This window comes from Centruroides sculpturatus, unplaced genomic scaffold (assembly GCF_000671375.1).
Source record: "Centruroides sculpturatus isolate CEXI.00-Female unplaced genomic scaffold, Cexi_2.0 scaffold153, whole genome shotgun sequence".
NCBI classification, from domain to species: domain Eukaryota; kingdom Metazoa; phylum Arthropoda; class Arachnida; order Scorpiones; family Buthidae; genus Centruroides; species Centruroides sculpturatus.
The window spans coordinates 239,811-255,967 of NW_019384491.1; the positions used below are offsets into that span (position 1 = coordinate 239,811).

A 16,157-nucleotide genomic window follows, 5' to 3' on the forward strand; every position below is an offset into this window, starting at 1 on the left:
CCCATAGCAAAACGTAATCGATCCTAACCGATTTACGTTATCGAATTCCCGGTTGTTTATAACTATATAATCATATCGCTTAATCGGTACGATAAATTTTGACGTCACAAGGAATGTACTTCCTCAATATCAACCAAATTACACTGATACATGAATATACTTATAACATTAAACAATTTTTTAAAATTAGAAATTTAATAACGGAAGTTTTCAAATTTATTTACTCTAATCTTTCTACAAATCATTCCAGAATATTAAAAAAAAAGGTTAAAAATTGTTAATTTATGTGAATAAATAACACACACAAACAGTAAAATCATTTTTCAATTTTTGTTATTTTTTTATTTATTTGTCAATCAAAAACATAACAGTAAAATATCAAACTGTTAGTCCTTCACTTTATTTCTAAATTTCAATGGGTTTTTGCGCTACTCTTCACTCTCTAATGTCTTTTTTATGAATGGTTTCCTTTTTGTAACCAAATGATGATAGCTCAATATAATATATTACACATAATAATAATAATTTGATGCTAACTAAATTTTCATCACTTGCAGGCCTGCTCGATGTAGGCGATCAGATCGGCTCGTTCCTGCTTCTTCTTGATGCCAGCAAATACCATCTTGGTACCGGGAATGTATTTCTTGGGATTTTCCAAATAGATGAACAGTGTCTCTTTGTTCCAGACAATACCTAAAATTTGAATAAAAACAAGTGCAATATGTAAGTATTTAACATAAAATTATACAAATCTCTAAACTAAATAACCGCATCAGTTCGCATATAGATCAGTTTGTTGTTTGAAAAAAATCACAGTTTCTGGAAAGTTTAATTTTAATTATAAATACATAAATCTCCAGAGAGGCTGTTTTCTTACATTTCAAATTTCAGATAACCTTAAGCACTTACAAAAATAAACAATGCAGTTTTAACAGTGGATGAAACCGAGAAAACACTAGTTTTTGATCCGGTCTTTGGGCAAGGACGGATAAAAATTGATTTTATTTATTCATGCTCGAGGACCCGCATTAAATATGTTAGCATTTCTCAATTTTTACCCACTGTTAAAAGAGGCACTGCTTAATTCACTAAATTAAATAGGTAATGTGGTTAACAAACTACTATAAGTTTAAAGCAAACAAGGACTGTTTTAATGTGAAGAGTTTATACATAAAATTCTACTCTCTGTACTATCTATACTGTATTTTTATTTTCAATGTCATTTAAATGATTATTATTTACAGAGTTGTTTTGTTATTTTACTGAAATAAGAAAATACATATAACAAGAAAACTTTATTCCATGATTATATGTAATATGATTAAAACATTTAGGACTCTGCATATAGTTCCTTGAACTTGAATAGTTTAAGACGCCGGTACACAACTACCTTTAAATTAATCCCTTTGGGCAATGATGCACTTTTGCCAGAGCTCATATGGCTTCTGGAAGAAATGTCATAAGCTGTCTTCGAATGTCTAGAGTCACCAAATGAGGTAAAAGCATTACAAGCATTGCAAAAGATGGCTTATGACATTACTTCCGGAAACTGTACAAGCATCAGAAAAAACACATCATTGTCCACGGGGATTAGTTTGAAAATGGCAGCGCATCTGTGTTTTTAACTATTCGATTCAAGGAATTTCCTTGCCTCAGATGGGGCCATATGCCGAGTCCCCCGAACTTTCGGACCCGACCACACTTATTGCAGAATATCATAATTTGACTATGGATGGTAGATTCTGAATATTCAAAATCTTAAAGATTTTTATGTTTGTAGCTTAATAGTAACAGGATAAACTTGCGTAAAACTAAAATATACAATCATCATTATTTAAAGATAACTGCCTACAAAGTTAAAATGCATCTAGTCATTTATTATAACATAATATTCAATTTTTAATTTTACAATTAATTTGTATATTTGTAAAATTTAAAGTTACAGTATTGAGACTTTTAATTTTTAAAAACTCAAAATGAGCTGAATGAAGAATAAACTTTTTTTAAAACTATTTCCCTAAAGCTGTCATGTTATAATTAAATTTAAAAGCCACAGACAGCATTTTTACTTTAACTTTTTATGAACTAATGTGTACAATGAGGTGTCAATGAATTAAAAATTTGTTTAGTAATCTGACTTAGTTGTAACTTATGAAATGTTTATCAATACAATTAAAAACCTAGATTTTTGCTCAATACGTTATCTTTTAACCTTTGTATTGGGCAAACAGTTTTATATCATCCCAAGAAAAAAATATACACTAAGCAAAATTTAATTGATTCTGTATTAAAAGTAAATAAACTAAATGCAGTAGAATTATTCTGAATATTTCTAATAATTAAAATTATTAGAAGTATTCAATACTTTATGGCACTTAATTACTTTTTAATCAAGAAAAAAAAAATGCATTACATTTAATCATCATCATCATGAAGTTTATAATTTTAAATAATGCTTTATTAATCTAATTCACTTGTAAGATAATCCACTGCTATGGAAACTATTTATGCAAAAACCATTCTATAGCAACTGCACCAAAGAATATTTTGTCATAAGTCAATAATTCAAATTACAAAATTTTTGAGTTTATGTAAGAAACTTTAATATAATTTCCATAATTTGTCTTTAAGACAAAATAATTCACATAAATAAAACTGATGGACAACAAGATTCAGTAATCAATTTTGTTTGTGCAATCATCCATTGCAGATACAAAACTGACTTCTTTAGTGGCCAAATATGGATAAATTTTATATATAGAAATAAGAAAAAAATTTTTTATTGATATTTTTACATTAATATTCTTGTTAGAATTGAATAAATTTATTTTCAAATAAAACTTTATTTTTAAAATTCATTACAATAATATAAGCACATAATACCTTTCTTCTTGTTTGCATCTGTATAAGAAAATCCGGGTGCCTGTCCAGTACTACGTCCTATCAAACCGTGGAGATTTGGTCCGGTCTTGTGTTTGCCCCCGGCTTCGATAGTGTGACACTGAGTACAACGCTGGACGAATACTTTCTTACCCTTTTCAGGATCCCCGGGAGGTATGTCAGACATTTTTCTTTCTAAAGAAATTTGAAATATGCATATATTTTTGAATGATATAATAATAAATTAACCGGAACAATAAGCCAAATGTTTTCGACTTAAATTGTAATCTAGTAAAATCGTGCACGTGCTTAAATTTTAAAAATAAATCTCGCTTTTATTATTTTGTAAAAACAAACCAAAGAACAGAAACATTATTATTATTCTTATTTGAACGAACGAGGAAATATCTTTATAAATTCAGAGTCAATATATTAAATTTATAAAATATACACCTAAATTTAAATTAAGAAGAGAGCTAGCCAAATAAAATATGTTCTGTCTTTTAAGTAACTATTTAAATATTATATTATAAATTATATAAAACCACACAGTTTCGTCGAGACAAATACATCCTTACTTTAACGAGAAGACCATCGCCACGTGCGTACAATTACAGGAAACATTACGACTCACTTCCACATTTTCCTTTAATAAATAATGTTAAACAATTGATATACATCTTCATTTCTTTTGTAAATCCTATAGGTTTGAATAATTAAAACTTGTGGATTTCCAATTGTGACGAAATCTTTGATGTAATAATGAAAGAATATGGTGCGAAATGGATAGAAATATTGCTACAAATTATTATACATGTGTATTAATGAAATAATAAATTTCAAATGTGTTTAATGTATTGTGTAATGGAATTTGAATGTATGAAATTACTTTCGTACATTCGAAATCACCTTTTAATTACTTTTTCATTCCATTACACAATACATTAAACACATTTGAAATTTATTATTTTATTAATACACACGTATAATAATTTGTAGCAATATTTCTATCCATTTCGCACCATATTCTTTCATTATTACATCAAAGATTTCGTCACAATTGGAAATCCACAAGTTTTAATTATTCAAACCTATAGGATTTACAAAAGAAATGATGATCTATATCGATTGTTTAACATCATTTTTAACTCTTATTTATAAATATATTGAGGTTTATCTATTAAAACGCGATACAATAGGAGAATAATTCCGACTTAAGTTAATTATAAAATTGAAATTAACAAGTATTGCACGAGATTCTTAGAACACGAGGTTAATAAAGGGGTCAAACACGTGAGGTAAGTTCTACTTATTTTAAAATAGAGCAAGTGTTTAACCTGAGAAGTTTTTAAGGTGAGGATCAATTCCTAATAAAAATAAATAAATAAAAGACGTTTTGTAGATTTACAAACGAAATAAATTCCCTTCAAAGCGTTAACTTCCGGGTTAAATTAACGAATTGCCTTAATATTTAACGATTGTGTAGAAAAATTTGCCATTCCTACGAACCCTTCCGCCATTTTGGCACCCGTCCGGAATTTCCGGATAAATAGCGGTAAAATATATCGATTTCTCGAGTGATAAGTACTTTAACGAAATCGCAACTCACCTATTTATTAAATTACGGCGAAAAAATGCGTCTGCAATTCGCAAATTCTTCTAAAATAGTCGAAATAGCGGAGGATCGAACTAACCCACTTACCCACCGGCCGGTGCTTACCAAACAAAAGAGCATGCGCCCACCAGCCATTGACGTCGATAGGTCACCGTGTCCTTGAGGAAAAATGAGAAACGACATTTACGGAAAACATTTCTCTTATACGAAAATTAGGCATAAAAAAACTAATTTAAAATAGCTGAGAAGAATAAATTAAATATTTGTTTCGGAAAGTTAACTTAAATTTAATCTTTAATTTGTTTAAAACGTAAGGACAAGTTTTCCGGATAAATGATAGGTCGGCCGTCGTTATTCGTCGGTGATGTGACGTAATAGTAGCGTAGAGGCTCTATGTGGATCACGTGTTCTCAAACTTTCCCCTCGGACCAGTATTTTTGTGAAATTAAATAAAATTCGTTATAAAACGAGGAGAACGGAGTTTAAATGTCAGAATTGAACGGTAAATAATTCCGAATTACATAAAAGCCGTATTCGTTTTATCAGAATAGCGACTACACGTCATTTTGACGTCATTCGTATACTTTTTTTTTGTAATGAGGAAGCGTAAAATGACGTCGAATTGACGTAATAGTATGCAGTATATAGACACGATAGCCGACTCGTCTTCCATTTTGGATCTTAGATTTTATCAATCACTTTTAAGATTATACAGTAATTGGTGGAATTTTTTATTCGATCCCAGGGAATGGCAAGTGTCCCGTTTGACGTCTCTGCCGACGCCCAAGGCTGGAAAGTTTCTTAGTTTATTTACATTAATGTTTTTTGCCATGGTGGATCGTGGCACAGGCTCGAGAGGCGAACGCTCGAAGCCTCCGATCGTCAGAGGCATCTGAAATTTAGTAGCTTGAGAAGATACATTGCGAGAACCTCGGGCACAGACAATTTGCCGTGAACGGCACTCAATGGTTCGTATTATTAATCTGACTAGACAAAAGGTTAAATACCCATAAATTTTCTAGAAGAGATACAACGACAGACTCGATGCCTATGTTGCTGCGGACCATCTTATGAGTAGTCTTCGAGTTAAACGCCAAAATAAAAGAAGCATTGCGGCTACTCCAACGTGAAGCTGACAATAAGTGATGACCAGAATGACGATAATTGAATAAATAAATATTAACGAAGCCTGTATTTCATATATTTTATTTTATCACGGTCACCGTTTTTTTCGTCACCTTTCATCTCTTGCAAATCGTGGGAACAAATGAAAAAGTTCTTAACTGCTTGCGTTTGGTGTTTTTAAATTAACTTATAAATTGATTTAATAGCATTACTCAGTATTTAGAACAAGGAGGCCTTAAAACCAAGTCGCGCTTGGAAACCACCAAATGCCCTATCCGCCAATTGTTTTCTGCGATGTCGCTCTCTGTAGAAATAATTGTTGTTTTGTTAAGTTACAACAACGCAACACTTGGGCGATCTGCCTAGGGGATGCCTTTCGGGAGGTTTTTTTAAGAGTAACTGGCCCCTATTCGGGCGTTACAGATTTTATATCGCTTTTGTTTTCGACACTGTTGTACATAAAAAACACGTAGTTAATCAACAATTAACTTTATTCCCTCTCGAAACAACCGACTGGGGTGACGACTACACAAGAACTCTCCCCGACTCTCGAAAGGTATGTTGGAATTTTCACCCCTGACCCGACACTCAGATCAAGTTACAACAGATAAGTCACAACGTTACAACAGATCTTCCTCCTCTAAAATGAAGTCTCGGAGATGTGCAGGTAATGTCCGTGTTCTAGAGCTCCTTCTAACCGGTGGTCCTTTGTCCTGATGTTGATTATTCTGGGGAGCTGGATGTTGGTTGTTCTGACAAACTGGATGTTGCTTGTTCTGGAGTGGTTGTTCTCTTCGAGCTATCAGTTGATCAATATGTCTTCTTTCTATAGTTCCTTCTGGTGAAGCTATCATGTATGTATATGGTCTGGTCTTCTTTGTCACCTTACCTGGTTTCCACTTCTTAGCGTCTCTATAACATCTGTAATTGATGTTGTCTCCTATTTGGAATTCTCGTATTCTTGTTTCCTCTTTTCTCTCCTTATATAGGTGTGGATTTAATCGATCATAGACGGTACGTAGTCTTCTTCCCATCAACAGTTCTGCTGCCGTTTTTCCTGTAGTGCTACTAGGTGTTGTGCGTAAGCTAAACAAAAGTCTGGGGAGCAACACCTCACTTTTTTCTTGGCTGTGATGTAATTTTTCGATTCTCTTCTTTATAGTTTGCACTTGTCTCTCTACTTGTCCGTTGGAAGAGGGATGATATGGAGGGGTAAATATGTGCTGTATCCCATTTTTTCGTATAAATTCTTCCATTTCTTGGGATTTAAAGCTTTGATGATTGTCGGATACAATTGTATTTGGTAGTCCATGTGTACTAAATATTCTTCTCAATAGTTTCACGGTTTCCTGGGTTGACTGAGTTTGTACTTCTTCTACCTCCACCCACTTCGAATAAGCATCCACTAGAATAAAATATGTACGTCCATAATGTGGTCCTGCATGATCAATGTGTACTCGGTCCCAAGGTCCCGAGGGTGATGGCCAATGAGTGTCTTTAACTGGGGTTGGGTTTGACCTCTGTTCTTGGCATTTTCTACACATCGATACTGTCTCTTCAATCTGGGAGTCCATTTCAGGCCACCAAAAATAGCTCCTGGCTGTTCTTTTCATTCTAGACATGCCCTCATGTGTGGAGTGTAACAGGTGTAATAGCTGTGGTTGCAAGGTTCTAGGGATAACTACTCTTTGTCCCCATAAAATGCAACCGCGGTGAATTAAAAGTTCTAGCTTTCGCCTAGCGAAAGGCATAAGTTCTTCTGGACTACTAAAGTGACCATCCGTGTAAGATCGCATGTTCAACTCTTTTTAACACTGAGTGCTTGTTTGTCTCTTTGCTTACTTCCTGAGATGTGATGGGCAATTCTGGCTGTTCAAATATAAGGAATATCTCTCCTGGTTCGGGGATAGTCTTTTCTTCCACAGTAGTTGGTATACGCGATAATGCATCAACGTTAGTCATCTCTGCTGACTGACGATGTTCAATCCTATATGAGTATGCTGCTAATCTCAAACACCAACGAATCATTCTGGGTGAGATTAAATCAGGAATTGGTTTAGCAGGGTTCAGAAGGCCCACAACTGGCTTGCAATCCGTATATATAGTAAAATTTCGAGCAGCTAGGTAATTATGAAATTTTGTGATGCCAAAGATTATAGCTAATACTTCTCTCTCGAATTGTGAATAATTTCTTTCTGCTGGGTGGAGTGTCCTCGATGCAAAGTATATAGGAACTTCTGATCCATCTGGTAATATGTGTGAAAGTACTGCTCCAACTCCATATGGTGAAGCATCACATGACAACAATACTGGTTTATTTAAATCATAATGGATTAATAATGTTTCTGGTGTTAGCATCTTTTTTATCTTCACGAATGCGTTGCTTTGTTCTTTTTTCCAGATCCATGGTTTCTTTTTGTCCAGGAGACTATATAATGGTTCAGCTTCGGTTGCTTTATCTTTCAAAAATCTATCATAGAAGTTTACAAATCCCAAAAATGCTTGTAACTCTTGTAACAGGTTCAGGACCCGAAAAACTTTGTTTTTCGGGTCCTGAACCTGTTGGATTGCCGCAATTTTATCCGGTGTGGGTCGAATGCCCTGAGCATCTATCAAATATCCTAAAAATTGAAGTTGATTTGTTTTGAATAGGTATTTGCTTTTGTTCAGTTTTAGTCCAGCTTCTAAAATTCGGTTAAGAATTTTCCTCAACTTTTGATATAGGGCTTCTTCATTGAGTCCCATGACAAGTATATCATCTATCATCACAATTGTCCCTGGAATACCTCCTACGATCTTTTCCATCTCTCTCTGGCAAATAGCTGGACAACTACTCACTCCAAATGGTAATCTTTTCATTCTATATAAACTTTTGCATGTGTTGATAGTCAGTATTTCAGACGACTCCTGGTCCACAGGAAATTGGAAGTACGCTTCCTTGAAATCCAACTTGGCAAATACCTTTCCACCAGATAATAAAGCAAGTATATCGTTAATGGCCGGCAATGGGTATACATCTACTTTTATTGCCTCTCTGTTTACAGTGAAGCAGTAATCTCCAAATAAACGTACACTTCCACGTTCTGGTTTTGAACGGGTACCACAGGAGTGGCCCACTTAGAAGTTCTAACTGGTTCTATAACTCCTAACTGATGAAGTCGATTCAACTCTTGTTTTACCTTTGTTCTCAATGCAAAAGGAACCTGCCTTGCCCACATAAAAATAGGCTTAGCATCTTTATTTATCACCAAACTGACTGCCTCGCCACGAAATAGACCCATTTCTGAATTATTGAATAAATGCTGGAATTCTTGTATCAGATCCTCTGCATCATGTTGGTGATATAGTCCCTCTATTCTGATTCCTAATGGTTCAAACCAATTTCTTCCAACAATTCCTGGTCCATTTCCTTTAATCACTAACAATGGCAGATTCATAACTCTTCCTTTAAATTGTACACTCACCATTGTAGTGCCCACTACCTCCAGATTCTGATCCGCCCATGTCTGTAATTTGACTTCTTTCGGTTCTAACTTGTCTCGCTGGATTTTAATTTCTTTTAAGGTCTGCTCACTCACTACAGTGTACCCAGCCCCTGAATCAATTTCCATCATGACTGGTATATTTTCAATATTGACTAAGATTTTTAAGTGTGGTATCCTATTTCCACGTATTTTGAATTAACATATTTTGAATATTCCTCTACCTGATTCGATGTTAAATTTTTATGTTCCTCAATTCGGTGTACTTTGGCTCTCTGGCTGCATACCTCTTTCCGTTGTGGCCCAATTTGGTTTCTTCCCTGGTTTGGAATTTTTCTTCCTCCAATCTTTTGTTTCGTGATACATGCTTTTTCTATGTGTCCCTTATTTCCGCAGAATTTACAGATTACCTGAGCAAATCTGAAATTATTCGGGTTATGACTTCCGGTGCATCGAAAACAGCGTAATACGGCCGACTCATTCTTTCTCTTGTAGTCCGCCTTTAAGTTATACACTTGGGCATTGTTTCCGTTTGGCCCAAGCTGGCTAACATCTTTAGATGCTGCCTCTGCTGCATCCAAAATGGCCTTATAAGTAGTGTCCGTTTTTTGCCAATAACACGTGTTGTATTCCTTTATCCCTTAAGCCAGTGTAAATGTGTCCCCTGTTGAGTAGGGTTTTCAGGGTTGAAACAAAACAAAACAAAAAAAACACACCGACAAGTTCGTTAATTCCAATCGAGATAATTACACACACCGCGAATCAATAACGCAGTAACACATCTGAATCAACGATACACACGTTTACCTCGTTCCTCTATCTTCCTTAACAATGGGGCTCACAACACGTGGCGAAGCGGGACGACAAGAACGACGCGTAACAAAGACAAATAACAGAACATTACTCACGACAAGAGAAAATCTTGGCCGCGAACAAAACATTTGAAGAACCATTACGTGCCGACGAATCTTCCTTCGATCTTCTCCTAATTGAGCGAGTTAGAGTCCATAGCCACACAGTTCTTATTCCGACGCCAACCATTTTTCTTTCTTCTGCACTTCGATCGAGCCAGGAATCCCAGGAACAAAGAAGGGAAAAAAAGCCCCAACTTAGTGCTGTGCGATGCATCGATGTCACATCGATACATCGATGCTTTTGTTCGTCGATGCATCGAACTTCCGATGTTTTTGAAACATCGATCCTGAATCGATGTTAGCAATATGTGAATTTTCATTCATCGATGCATGCAGTTCATTCTTTGTACCTAGTGTTACCACCTGTTCTGTTTTCACTAGGGTTTCTCAAACGGGATTCCGGGATCCCGGTTGTTTTTTTAACCCGGGAAATATCCCAGGAAATTTTTCTCATCCCGGGAAATCCCGCAAATTTCTTAAAAATTCACTTTTTTTCTTATTTTGTGTTAAGATTGAGGAGTTTTGCAAATAAAAAGCATAATTAGCTCATTCACTGTCAGAATACATTTGTATTTATTAATTTTAAACCTACCTTTTAGTTTTTTAAATTTTTTCTCGTTATAGCATGTCACAAATGGTCAATAATCAATATATAGCTTATTTGTGGCAGGAGTATAAAAATTCTTTACTTGTCGGAACCTGTAATATCTGGAATAATTGTGCTTACGCTGTCTTGAGTNTTGAATGTATGAAATTACTTTCGTACATTCGAAATCACCTTTTAATTACTTTTTCATTCCATTACACAATACATTAAACACATTTGAAATTTATTATTTTATTAATACACACGTATAATAATTTGTAGCAATATTTCTATCCATTTCGCATCATATTCTTTCATTATTACATCAAAGATTTCGTCACAATTGGAAATCCACAAGTTTTAATTATTCAAACCTATAGGATTTACAAAAGAAATGATGATCTATATCGATTGTTTAACATCATTTTTAACTCTTATTTATAAATATATTGAGGTTTATCTATTAAAACGCGATACAATAGGAGAATAATTCCGACTTAAGTTAATTATAAAATTGAAATTAACAAGTATTGCACGAGATTCTTAGAACACGAGGTTAATAAAGGGGTCAAACACGTGAGGTAAGTTCTACTTATTTTAAAATAGAGCAAGTGTTTAACCTGAGAAGTTTTTAAGGTGAGGATCAATTCCTAATAAAAATAAATAAATAAAAGACGTTTTGTAGATTTACAAACGAAATAAATTCCCTTCAAAGCGTTAACTTCCGGGTTAAATTAACGAATTGCCTTAATATTTAACGATTGTGTAGAAAAATTTGCCATTCCTACGAACCCTTCCGCCATTTTGGCACCCGTCCGGAATTTCCGGATAAATAGCGGTAAAATATATCGATTTCTCGAGTGATAAGTACTTTAACGAAATCGCAACTCACCTATTTATTAAATTACGGCGAAAAAATGCGTCTGCAATTCGCAAATTCTTCTAAAATAGTCGAAATAGCGGAGGATCGAACTAACCCACTTACCCACCGGCCGGTGCTTACCAAACAAAAGAGCATGCGCCCACCAGCCATTGACGTCGATAGGTCACCGTGTCCTTGAGGAAAAATGAGAAACGACATTTACGGAAAACATTTCTCTTATACGAAAATTAGGCATAAAAAAACTAATTTAAAATAGCTGAGAAGAATAAATTAAATATTTGTTTCGGAAAGTTAACTTAAATTTAATCTTTAATTTGTTTAAAACGTAAGGACAAGTTTTCCGGATAAATGATAGGTCGGCCGTCGTTATTCGTCGGTGATGTGACGTAATAGTAGCGTAGAGGCTCTATGTGGATCACGTGTTCTCAAACTTTCCCCTCGGACCAGTATTTTTGTGAAATTAAATAAAATTCGTTATAAAACGAGGAGAACGGAGTTTAAATGTCAGAATTGAACGGTAAATAATTCCGAATTACATAAAAGCCGTATTCGTTTTATCAGAATAGCGACTACACGTCATTTTGACGTCATTCGTATACTTTTTTTTTGTAATGAGGAAGCGTAAAATGACGTCGAATTGACGTAATAGTGTGCAGTATATAGACACGATAGCCGACTCGTCTTCCATTTTGGATCTTAGATTTTATCAATCACTTTTAAGATTATACAGTAATTGGTGGAATTTTTTATTCGATCCCAGGGAATGGCAAGTGTCCCGTTTGACGTCTCTGCCGACGCCCAAGGCTGGAAAGTTTCTTAGTTTATTTACATTAATGTTTTTTGCCATGGTGGATCGTGGCACAGGCTCGAGAGGCGAACGCTCGAAGCCTCCGATCGTCAGAGGCATCTGAAATTTAGTAGCTTGAGAAGATACATTGCGAGAACCTCGGGCACAGACAATTTGCCGTGAACGGCACTCAATGGTTCGTATTATTAATCTGACTAGACAAAAGGTTAAATACCCATAAATTTTCTAGAAGAGATACAACGACAGACTCGATGCCTATGTTGCTGCGGACCATCTTATGAGTAGTCTTCGAGTTAAACGCCAAAATAAAAGAAGCATTGCGGCTACTCCAACGTGAAGCTGACAATAAGTGATGACCAGAATGACGATAATTGAATAAATAAATATTAACGAAGCCTGTATTTCATATATTTTATTTTATCACGGTCACCGTTTTTTTCGTCACCTTTCATCTCTTGCAAATCGTGCGAACAAATGAAAAAGTTCTTAACTGCTTGCGTTTGGTGTTTTTAAATTAACTTATAAATTGATTTAATAGCATTACTCAGTATTTAGAACAAGGAGGCCTTAAAACCAAGTCGCGCTTGGAAACCACCAAATGCCCTATCCGCCAATTGTTTTCTGCGATGTCGCTCTCTGTAGAAATAATTGTTGTTTTGTTAAGTTACAACAACGCAACACTTGGGCGATCTGCCTAGGGGATGCCTTTCGGGAGGTTTTTTTAAGAGTAACTGGCCCCTATTCGGGCGTTACAGATTTTATATCGCTTTTGTTTTCGACACTGTTGTACATAAAAAACACGTAGTTAATCAACAATTAACTTTATTCCCTCTCGAAACAACCGACTGGGGTGACGACTACACAAGAACTCTCCCCGACTCTCGAAAGGTATGTTGGAATTTTCACCCCTGACCCGACACTCAGATCAAGTTACAACAGATAAGTCACAACGTTACAACAGATCTTCCTCCTCTAAAATGAAGTCTCGGAGATGTGCAGGTAATGTCCGTGTTCTAGAGCTCCTTCTAACCGGTGGTCCTTTGTCCTGATGTTGATTATTCTGGGGAGCTGGATGTTGGTTGTTCTGACAAACTGGATGTTGCTTGTTCTGGAGTGGTTGTTCTCTTCGAGCTATCAGTTGATCAATATGTCTTCTTTCTATAGTTCCTTCTGGTGAAGCTATCATGTATGTATATGGTCTGGTCTTCTTTGTCACCTTACCTGGTTTCCACTTCTTAGCGTCTCTATAACATCTGTAATTGATGTTGTCTCCTATTTGGAATTCTCGTATTCTTGTTTCCTCTTTTCTCTCCTTATATAGGTGTGGATTTAATCGATCATAGACGGTACGTAGTCTTCTTCCCATCAACAGTTCTGCTGCCGTTTTTCCTGTAGTGCTACTAGGTGTTGTGCGTAAGCTAAACAAAAGTCTGGGGAGCAACACCTCACTTTTTTCTTGGCTGTGATGTAATTTTTCGATTCTCTTCTTTATAGTTTGCACTTGTCTCTCTACTTGTCCGTTGGAAGAGGGATGATATGGAGGGATAAATGTGCTGTATCCCATTTTTTCGTATAAATTCTTCCATTTCTTAGGATTTAAAGCTTTGATGATTGTCTGATACAATTTTTGTATTTGGTTGTCCATGTGTACTAAATATTCTTCTCAATAGATTCACGGTTTCCTGGGTTGACTGAGTTTGTACTTCTTCTACCTCCACCCACTTCGAATAAGCATCCACTAGAATAAAATATGTACGTCGATAATGTGGTCCTGCATGATCAATGTGTACTCGGTCCCAGGGTTCCGAGGGTGATGGCCAATGAGTGTCTTTAACTGGGGTTGGGTTTGACTTCTGTTCTTGGCATTTTCTACACATCGATACCGTCTCTTCAATCTGGGAGTCCATTTCAGGCCACCAAAAATAGCTCCTGGCTGTTTTTTTCATTCTAGACATGCCCTCATGTGTGGAGTGTAACAGGTGTAATAGCTGTAGTTGCAAGGTGCTAGGGATAACTACTCTTTGTCCCCATAAAATGCAACCGCGGTGAATTAAAAGTTCTAGCTTTCGCCTAGCGAAAGGCATAAGTTCTTCTGGACTACTAAAGTGACCATCCGTGTAAGATCGCATGTTCAACTCTTTTTAACACTGAGTGCTTGTTTGTCTCTTTGCTTACTTCCTGAGATGTGATGGGCAATTCTGGCTGTTCAAATATAAGGAATATCTCTCCTGGTTCGGGGATAGTCTTTTCTTCCATAGTAGTTGGTATACGCGATAATGCATCAACGTTAGTCATCTCTGCTGACTGACGATGTTCAATCCTATATGAGTATGCTGCTAATCTCAAACACCAACGAATCATTCTGGGTGAGATTAAATCAGGAATTGGTTTAGCAGGGTTCAGAAGGCCCACAACTGGCTTGCAATCCGTATATATAGTAAAATTTCGAGCAGCTAGGTAATTATGAAATTTTGTGATGCCAAAGATTATAGCTAATACTTCTCTCTCGAATTGTGAATAATTTCTTTCTGCTGGGTGGAGTGTCCTCGATGCAAAGTATATAGGAACTTCTGATCCATCTGGTAATATGTGTGAAAGTACTGCTCCAACTCCATATGGTGAAGCATCACATGACAACAATACTGGTTTATTTAAATCATAATGGATTAATAATGTTTCTGGTGTTAGCATCTTTTTTATCTTCACGAATGCTTTGCTTTGTTCTTTTTTCCAGATCCATGGTTTGTTTTTGTCTAGGAGTCTATATAATGGTTCAGCTTCCGTTGCTTTATCTTTCAAAAATCTATCATAGAAGTTTACAAATCCCAAAAATGCTTGTAACTCTTGTTTGTTTCTCGGGTCCCGAACCTGTTGGATCGCCGCAATTTTATCTGGTGTGGGTCGAATGCCCTGAGCATCTATCAAATATCCTAAAAATTGAAGTTGATTTGTTTTGAATAGGCATTTGCTTTTGTTCAGTTTTAGTCCAGCTTCTGAAATCCGGTTAAGAATTTTCCTCAACTTTTGATGTAGGGCTTCTTCATTGAGTCCCATGACAAGTATATCATCTATCATCACAATTGTCCCTGGAATACCTCCTACGATCTTTTCCATCTCTCTCTGGCAAATAGCTGGACAACTACTCACTCCAAATGGTAATCTTTTCATTCTGTATAAACCCTTGCATGTGTTTATAGTCAGTATCTCAGACGACTCCTGGTCCACAGGAAATTGGAAGTACGCTTCCTTGAAATCTAGCTTGGCAAATACCTTTCCACCAGATAATGAAGCAAGTATATCGTTAATGGCCGGCAATGGGTATACATCTACTTTTATTGCCTCTCTGTTTACAGTGCAGCGGTAATCTCCACATAAACGTACACTGCCATCTGGTTTTGCAACGGGTACCACAGGAGTGGCCCACTTAGAAGTTCTAACTGGTTCTATAACTCCTAACTGATGAAGTCGATTCAACTCTTGTTCTACCTTTGTTCTCAATGCAAAAGGAACCTGTCTTGCCCGCATAAAAATAGGCTTAGCTTCTTTATTTATCGCTAAACTGACTGCCTCGCCTCGAAATAGACCCATTTCTGAATTATTGAATAAATGCTGGAATTCTTGTATCAGATCCTCTGCATCATGTTGGTGATATAGTCCCTCTATTCTGATTCCTAATGGTTCAAACCAATTTCTTCCAACAAGTCCTGGTCCATTTCCTTTAATCACTAACAATGGTAGATTCATAACTCTTCCTTTAAATTGTACACTCACCATTGTAGTGCCCACTACCTCCAGATTCTGATCCGCCCATGTCTGTAATTTGACTTCTTCCGGTTCTAACTGGTCTCGCTGGATTTTAATTTC

The 16,157-nt window shown here is 35.9% G+C and overlaps 1 protein-coding gene and 2 pseudogenes across 3 annotated transcripts; all 3 read right to left on the bottom strand.

Moving 5' to 3' along the window:
• Positions 1 to 327: 327 nt before the first annotated feature.
• LOC111621774 (cytochrome c-like) lies at positions 328 to 4,710 on the bottom strand. Of its 3 annotated transcripts, none has more exons than XM_023364020.1 (3): positions 4,583 to 4,710; positions 2,884 to 3,075; positions 328 to 693 (listed from the first exon to the last, which is right to left on the bottom strand). In XM_023364020.1, exons 2-3 carry the CDS (start codon positions 3,065 to 3,067, stop codon positions 548 to 550), a joined length of 330 nt encoding a protein of 109 aa, XP_023219788.1. In that variant the 5' UTR covers positions 3,068 to 3,075; positions 4,583 to 4,710; the 3' UTR covers positions 328 to 547. The 3 variants fall into 3 exon arrangements, with proteins under 3 accessions (XP_023219788.1, XP_023219787.1, XP_023219790.1); XM_023364019.1 differs by having other exon boundaries at positions 4,490 to 4,633; XM_023364022.1 differs by lacking the exon at positions 4,583 to 4,710 and adding an exon at positions 3,459 to 3,584.
• Positions 4,711 to 6,009: 1,299 nt separating this feature from the next.
• On the bottom strand, positions 6,010 to 9,264 carry LOC111621763 (annotated as a pseudogene).
• Positions 9,265 to 13,014: 3,750 nt separating this feature from the next.
• On the bottom strand, positions 13,015 to 16,130 carry LOC111621775 (annotated as a pseudogene).
• Between the last annotated feature and the right edge of the window lie 27 nt (positions 16,131 to 16,157).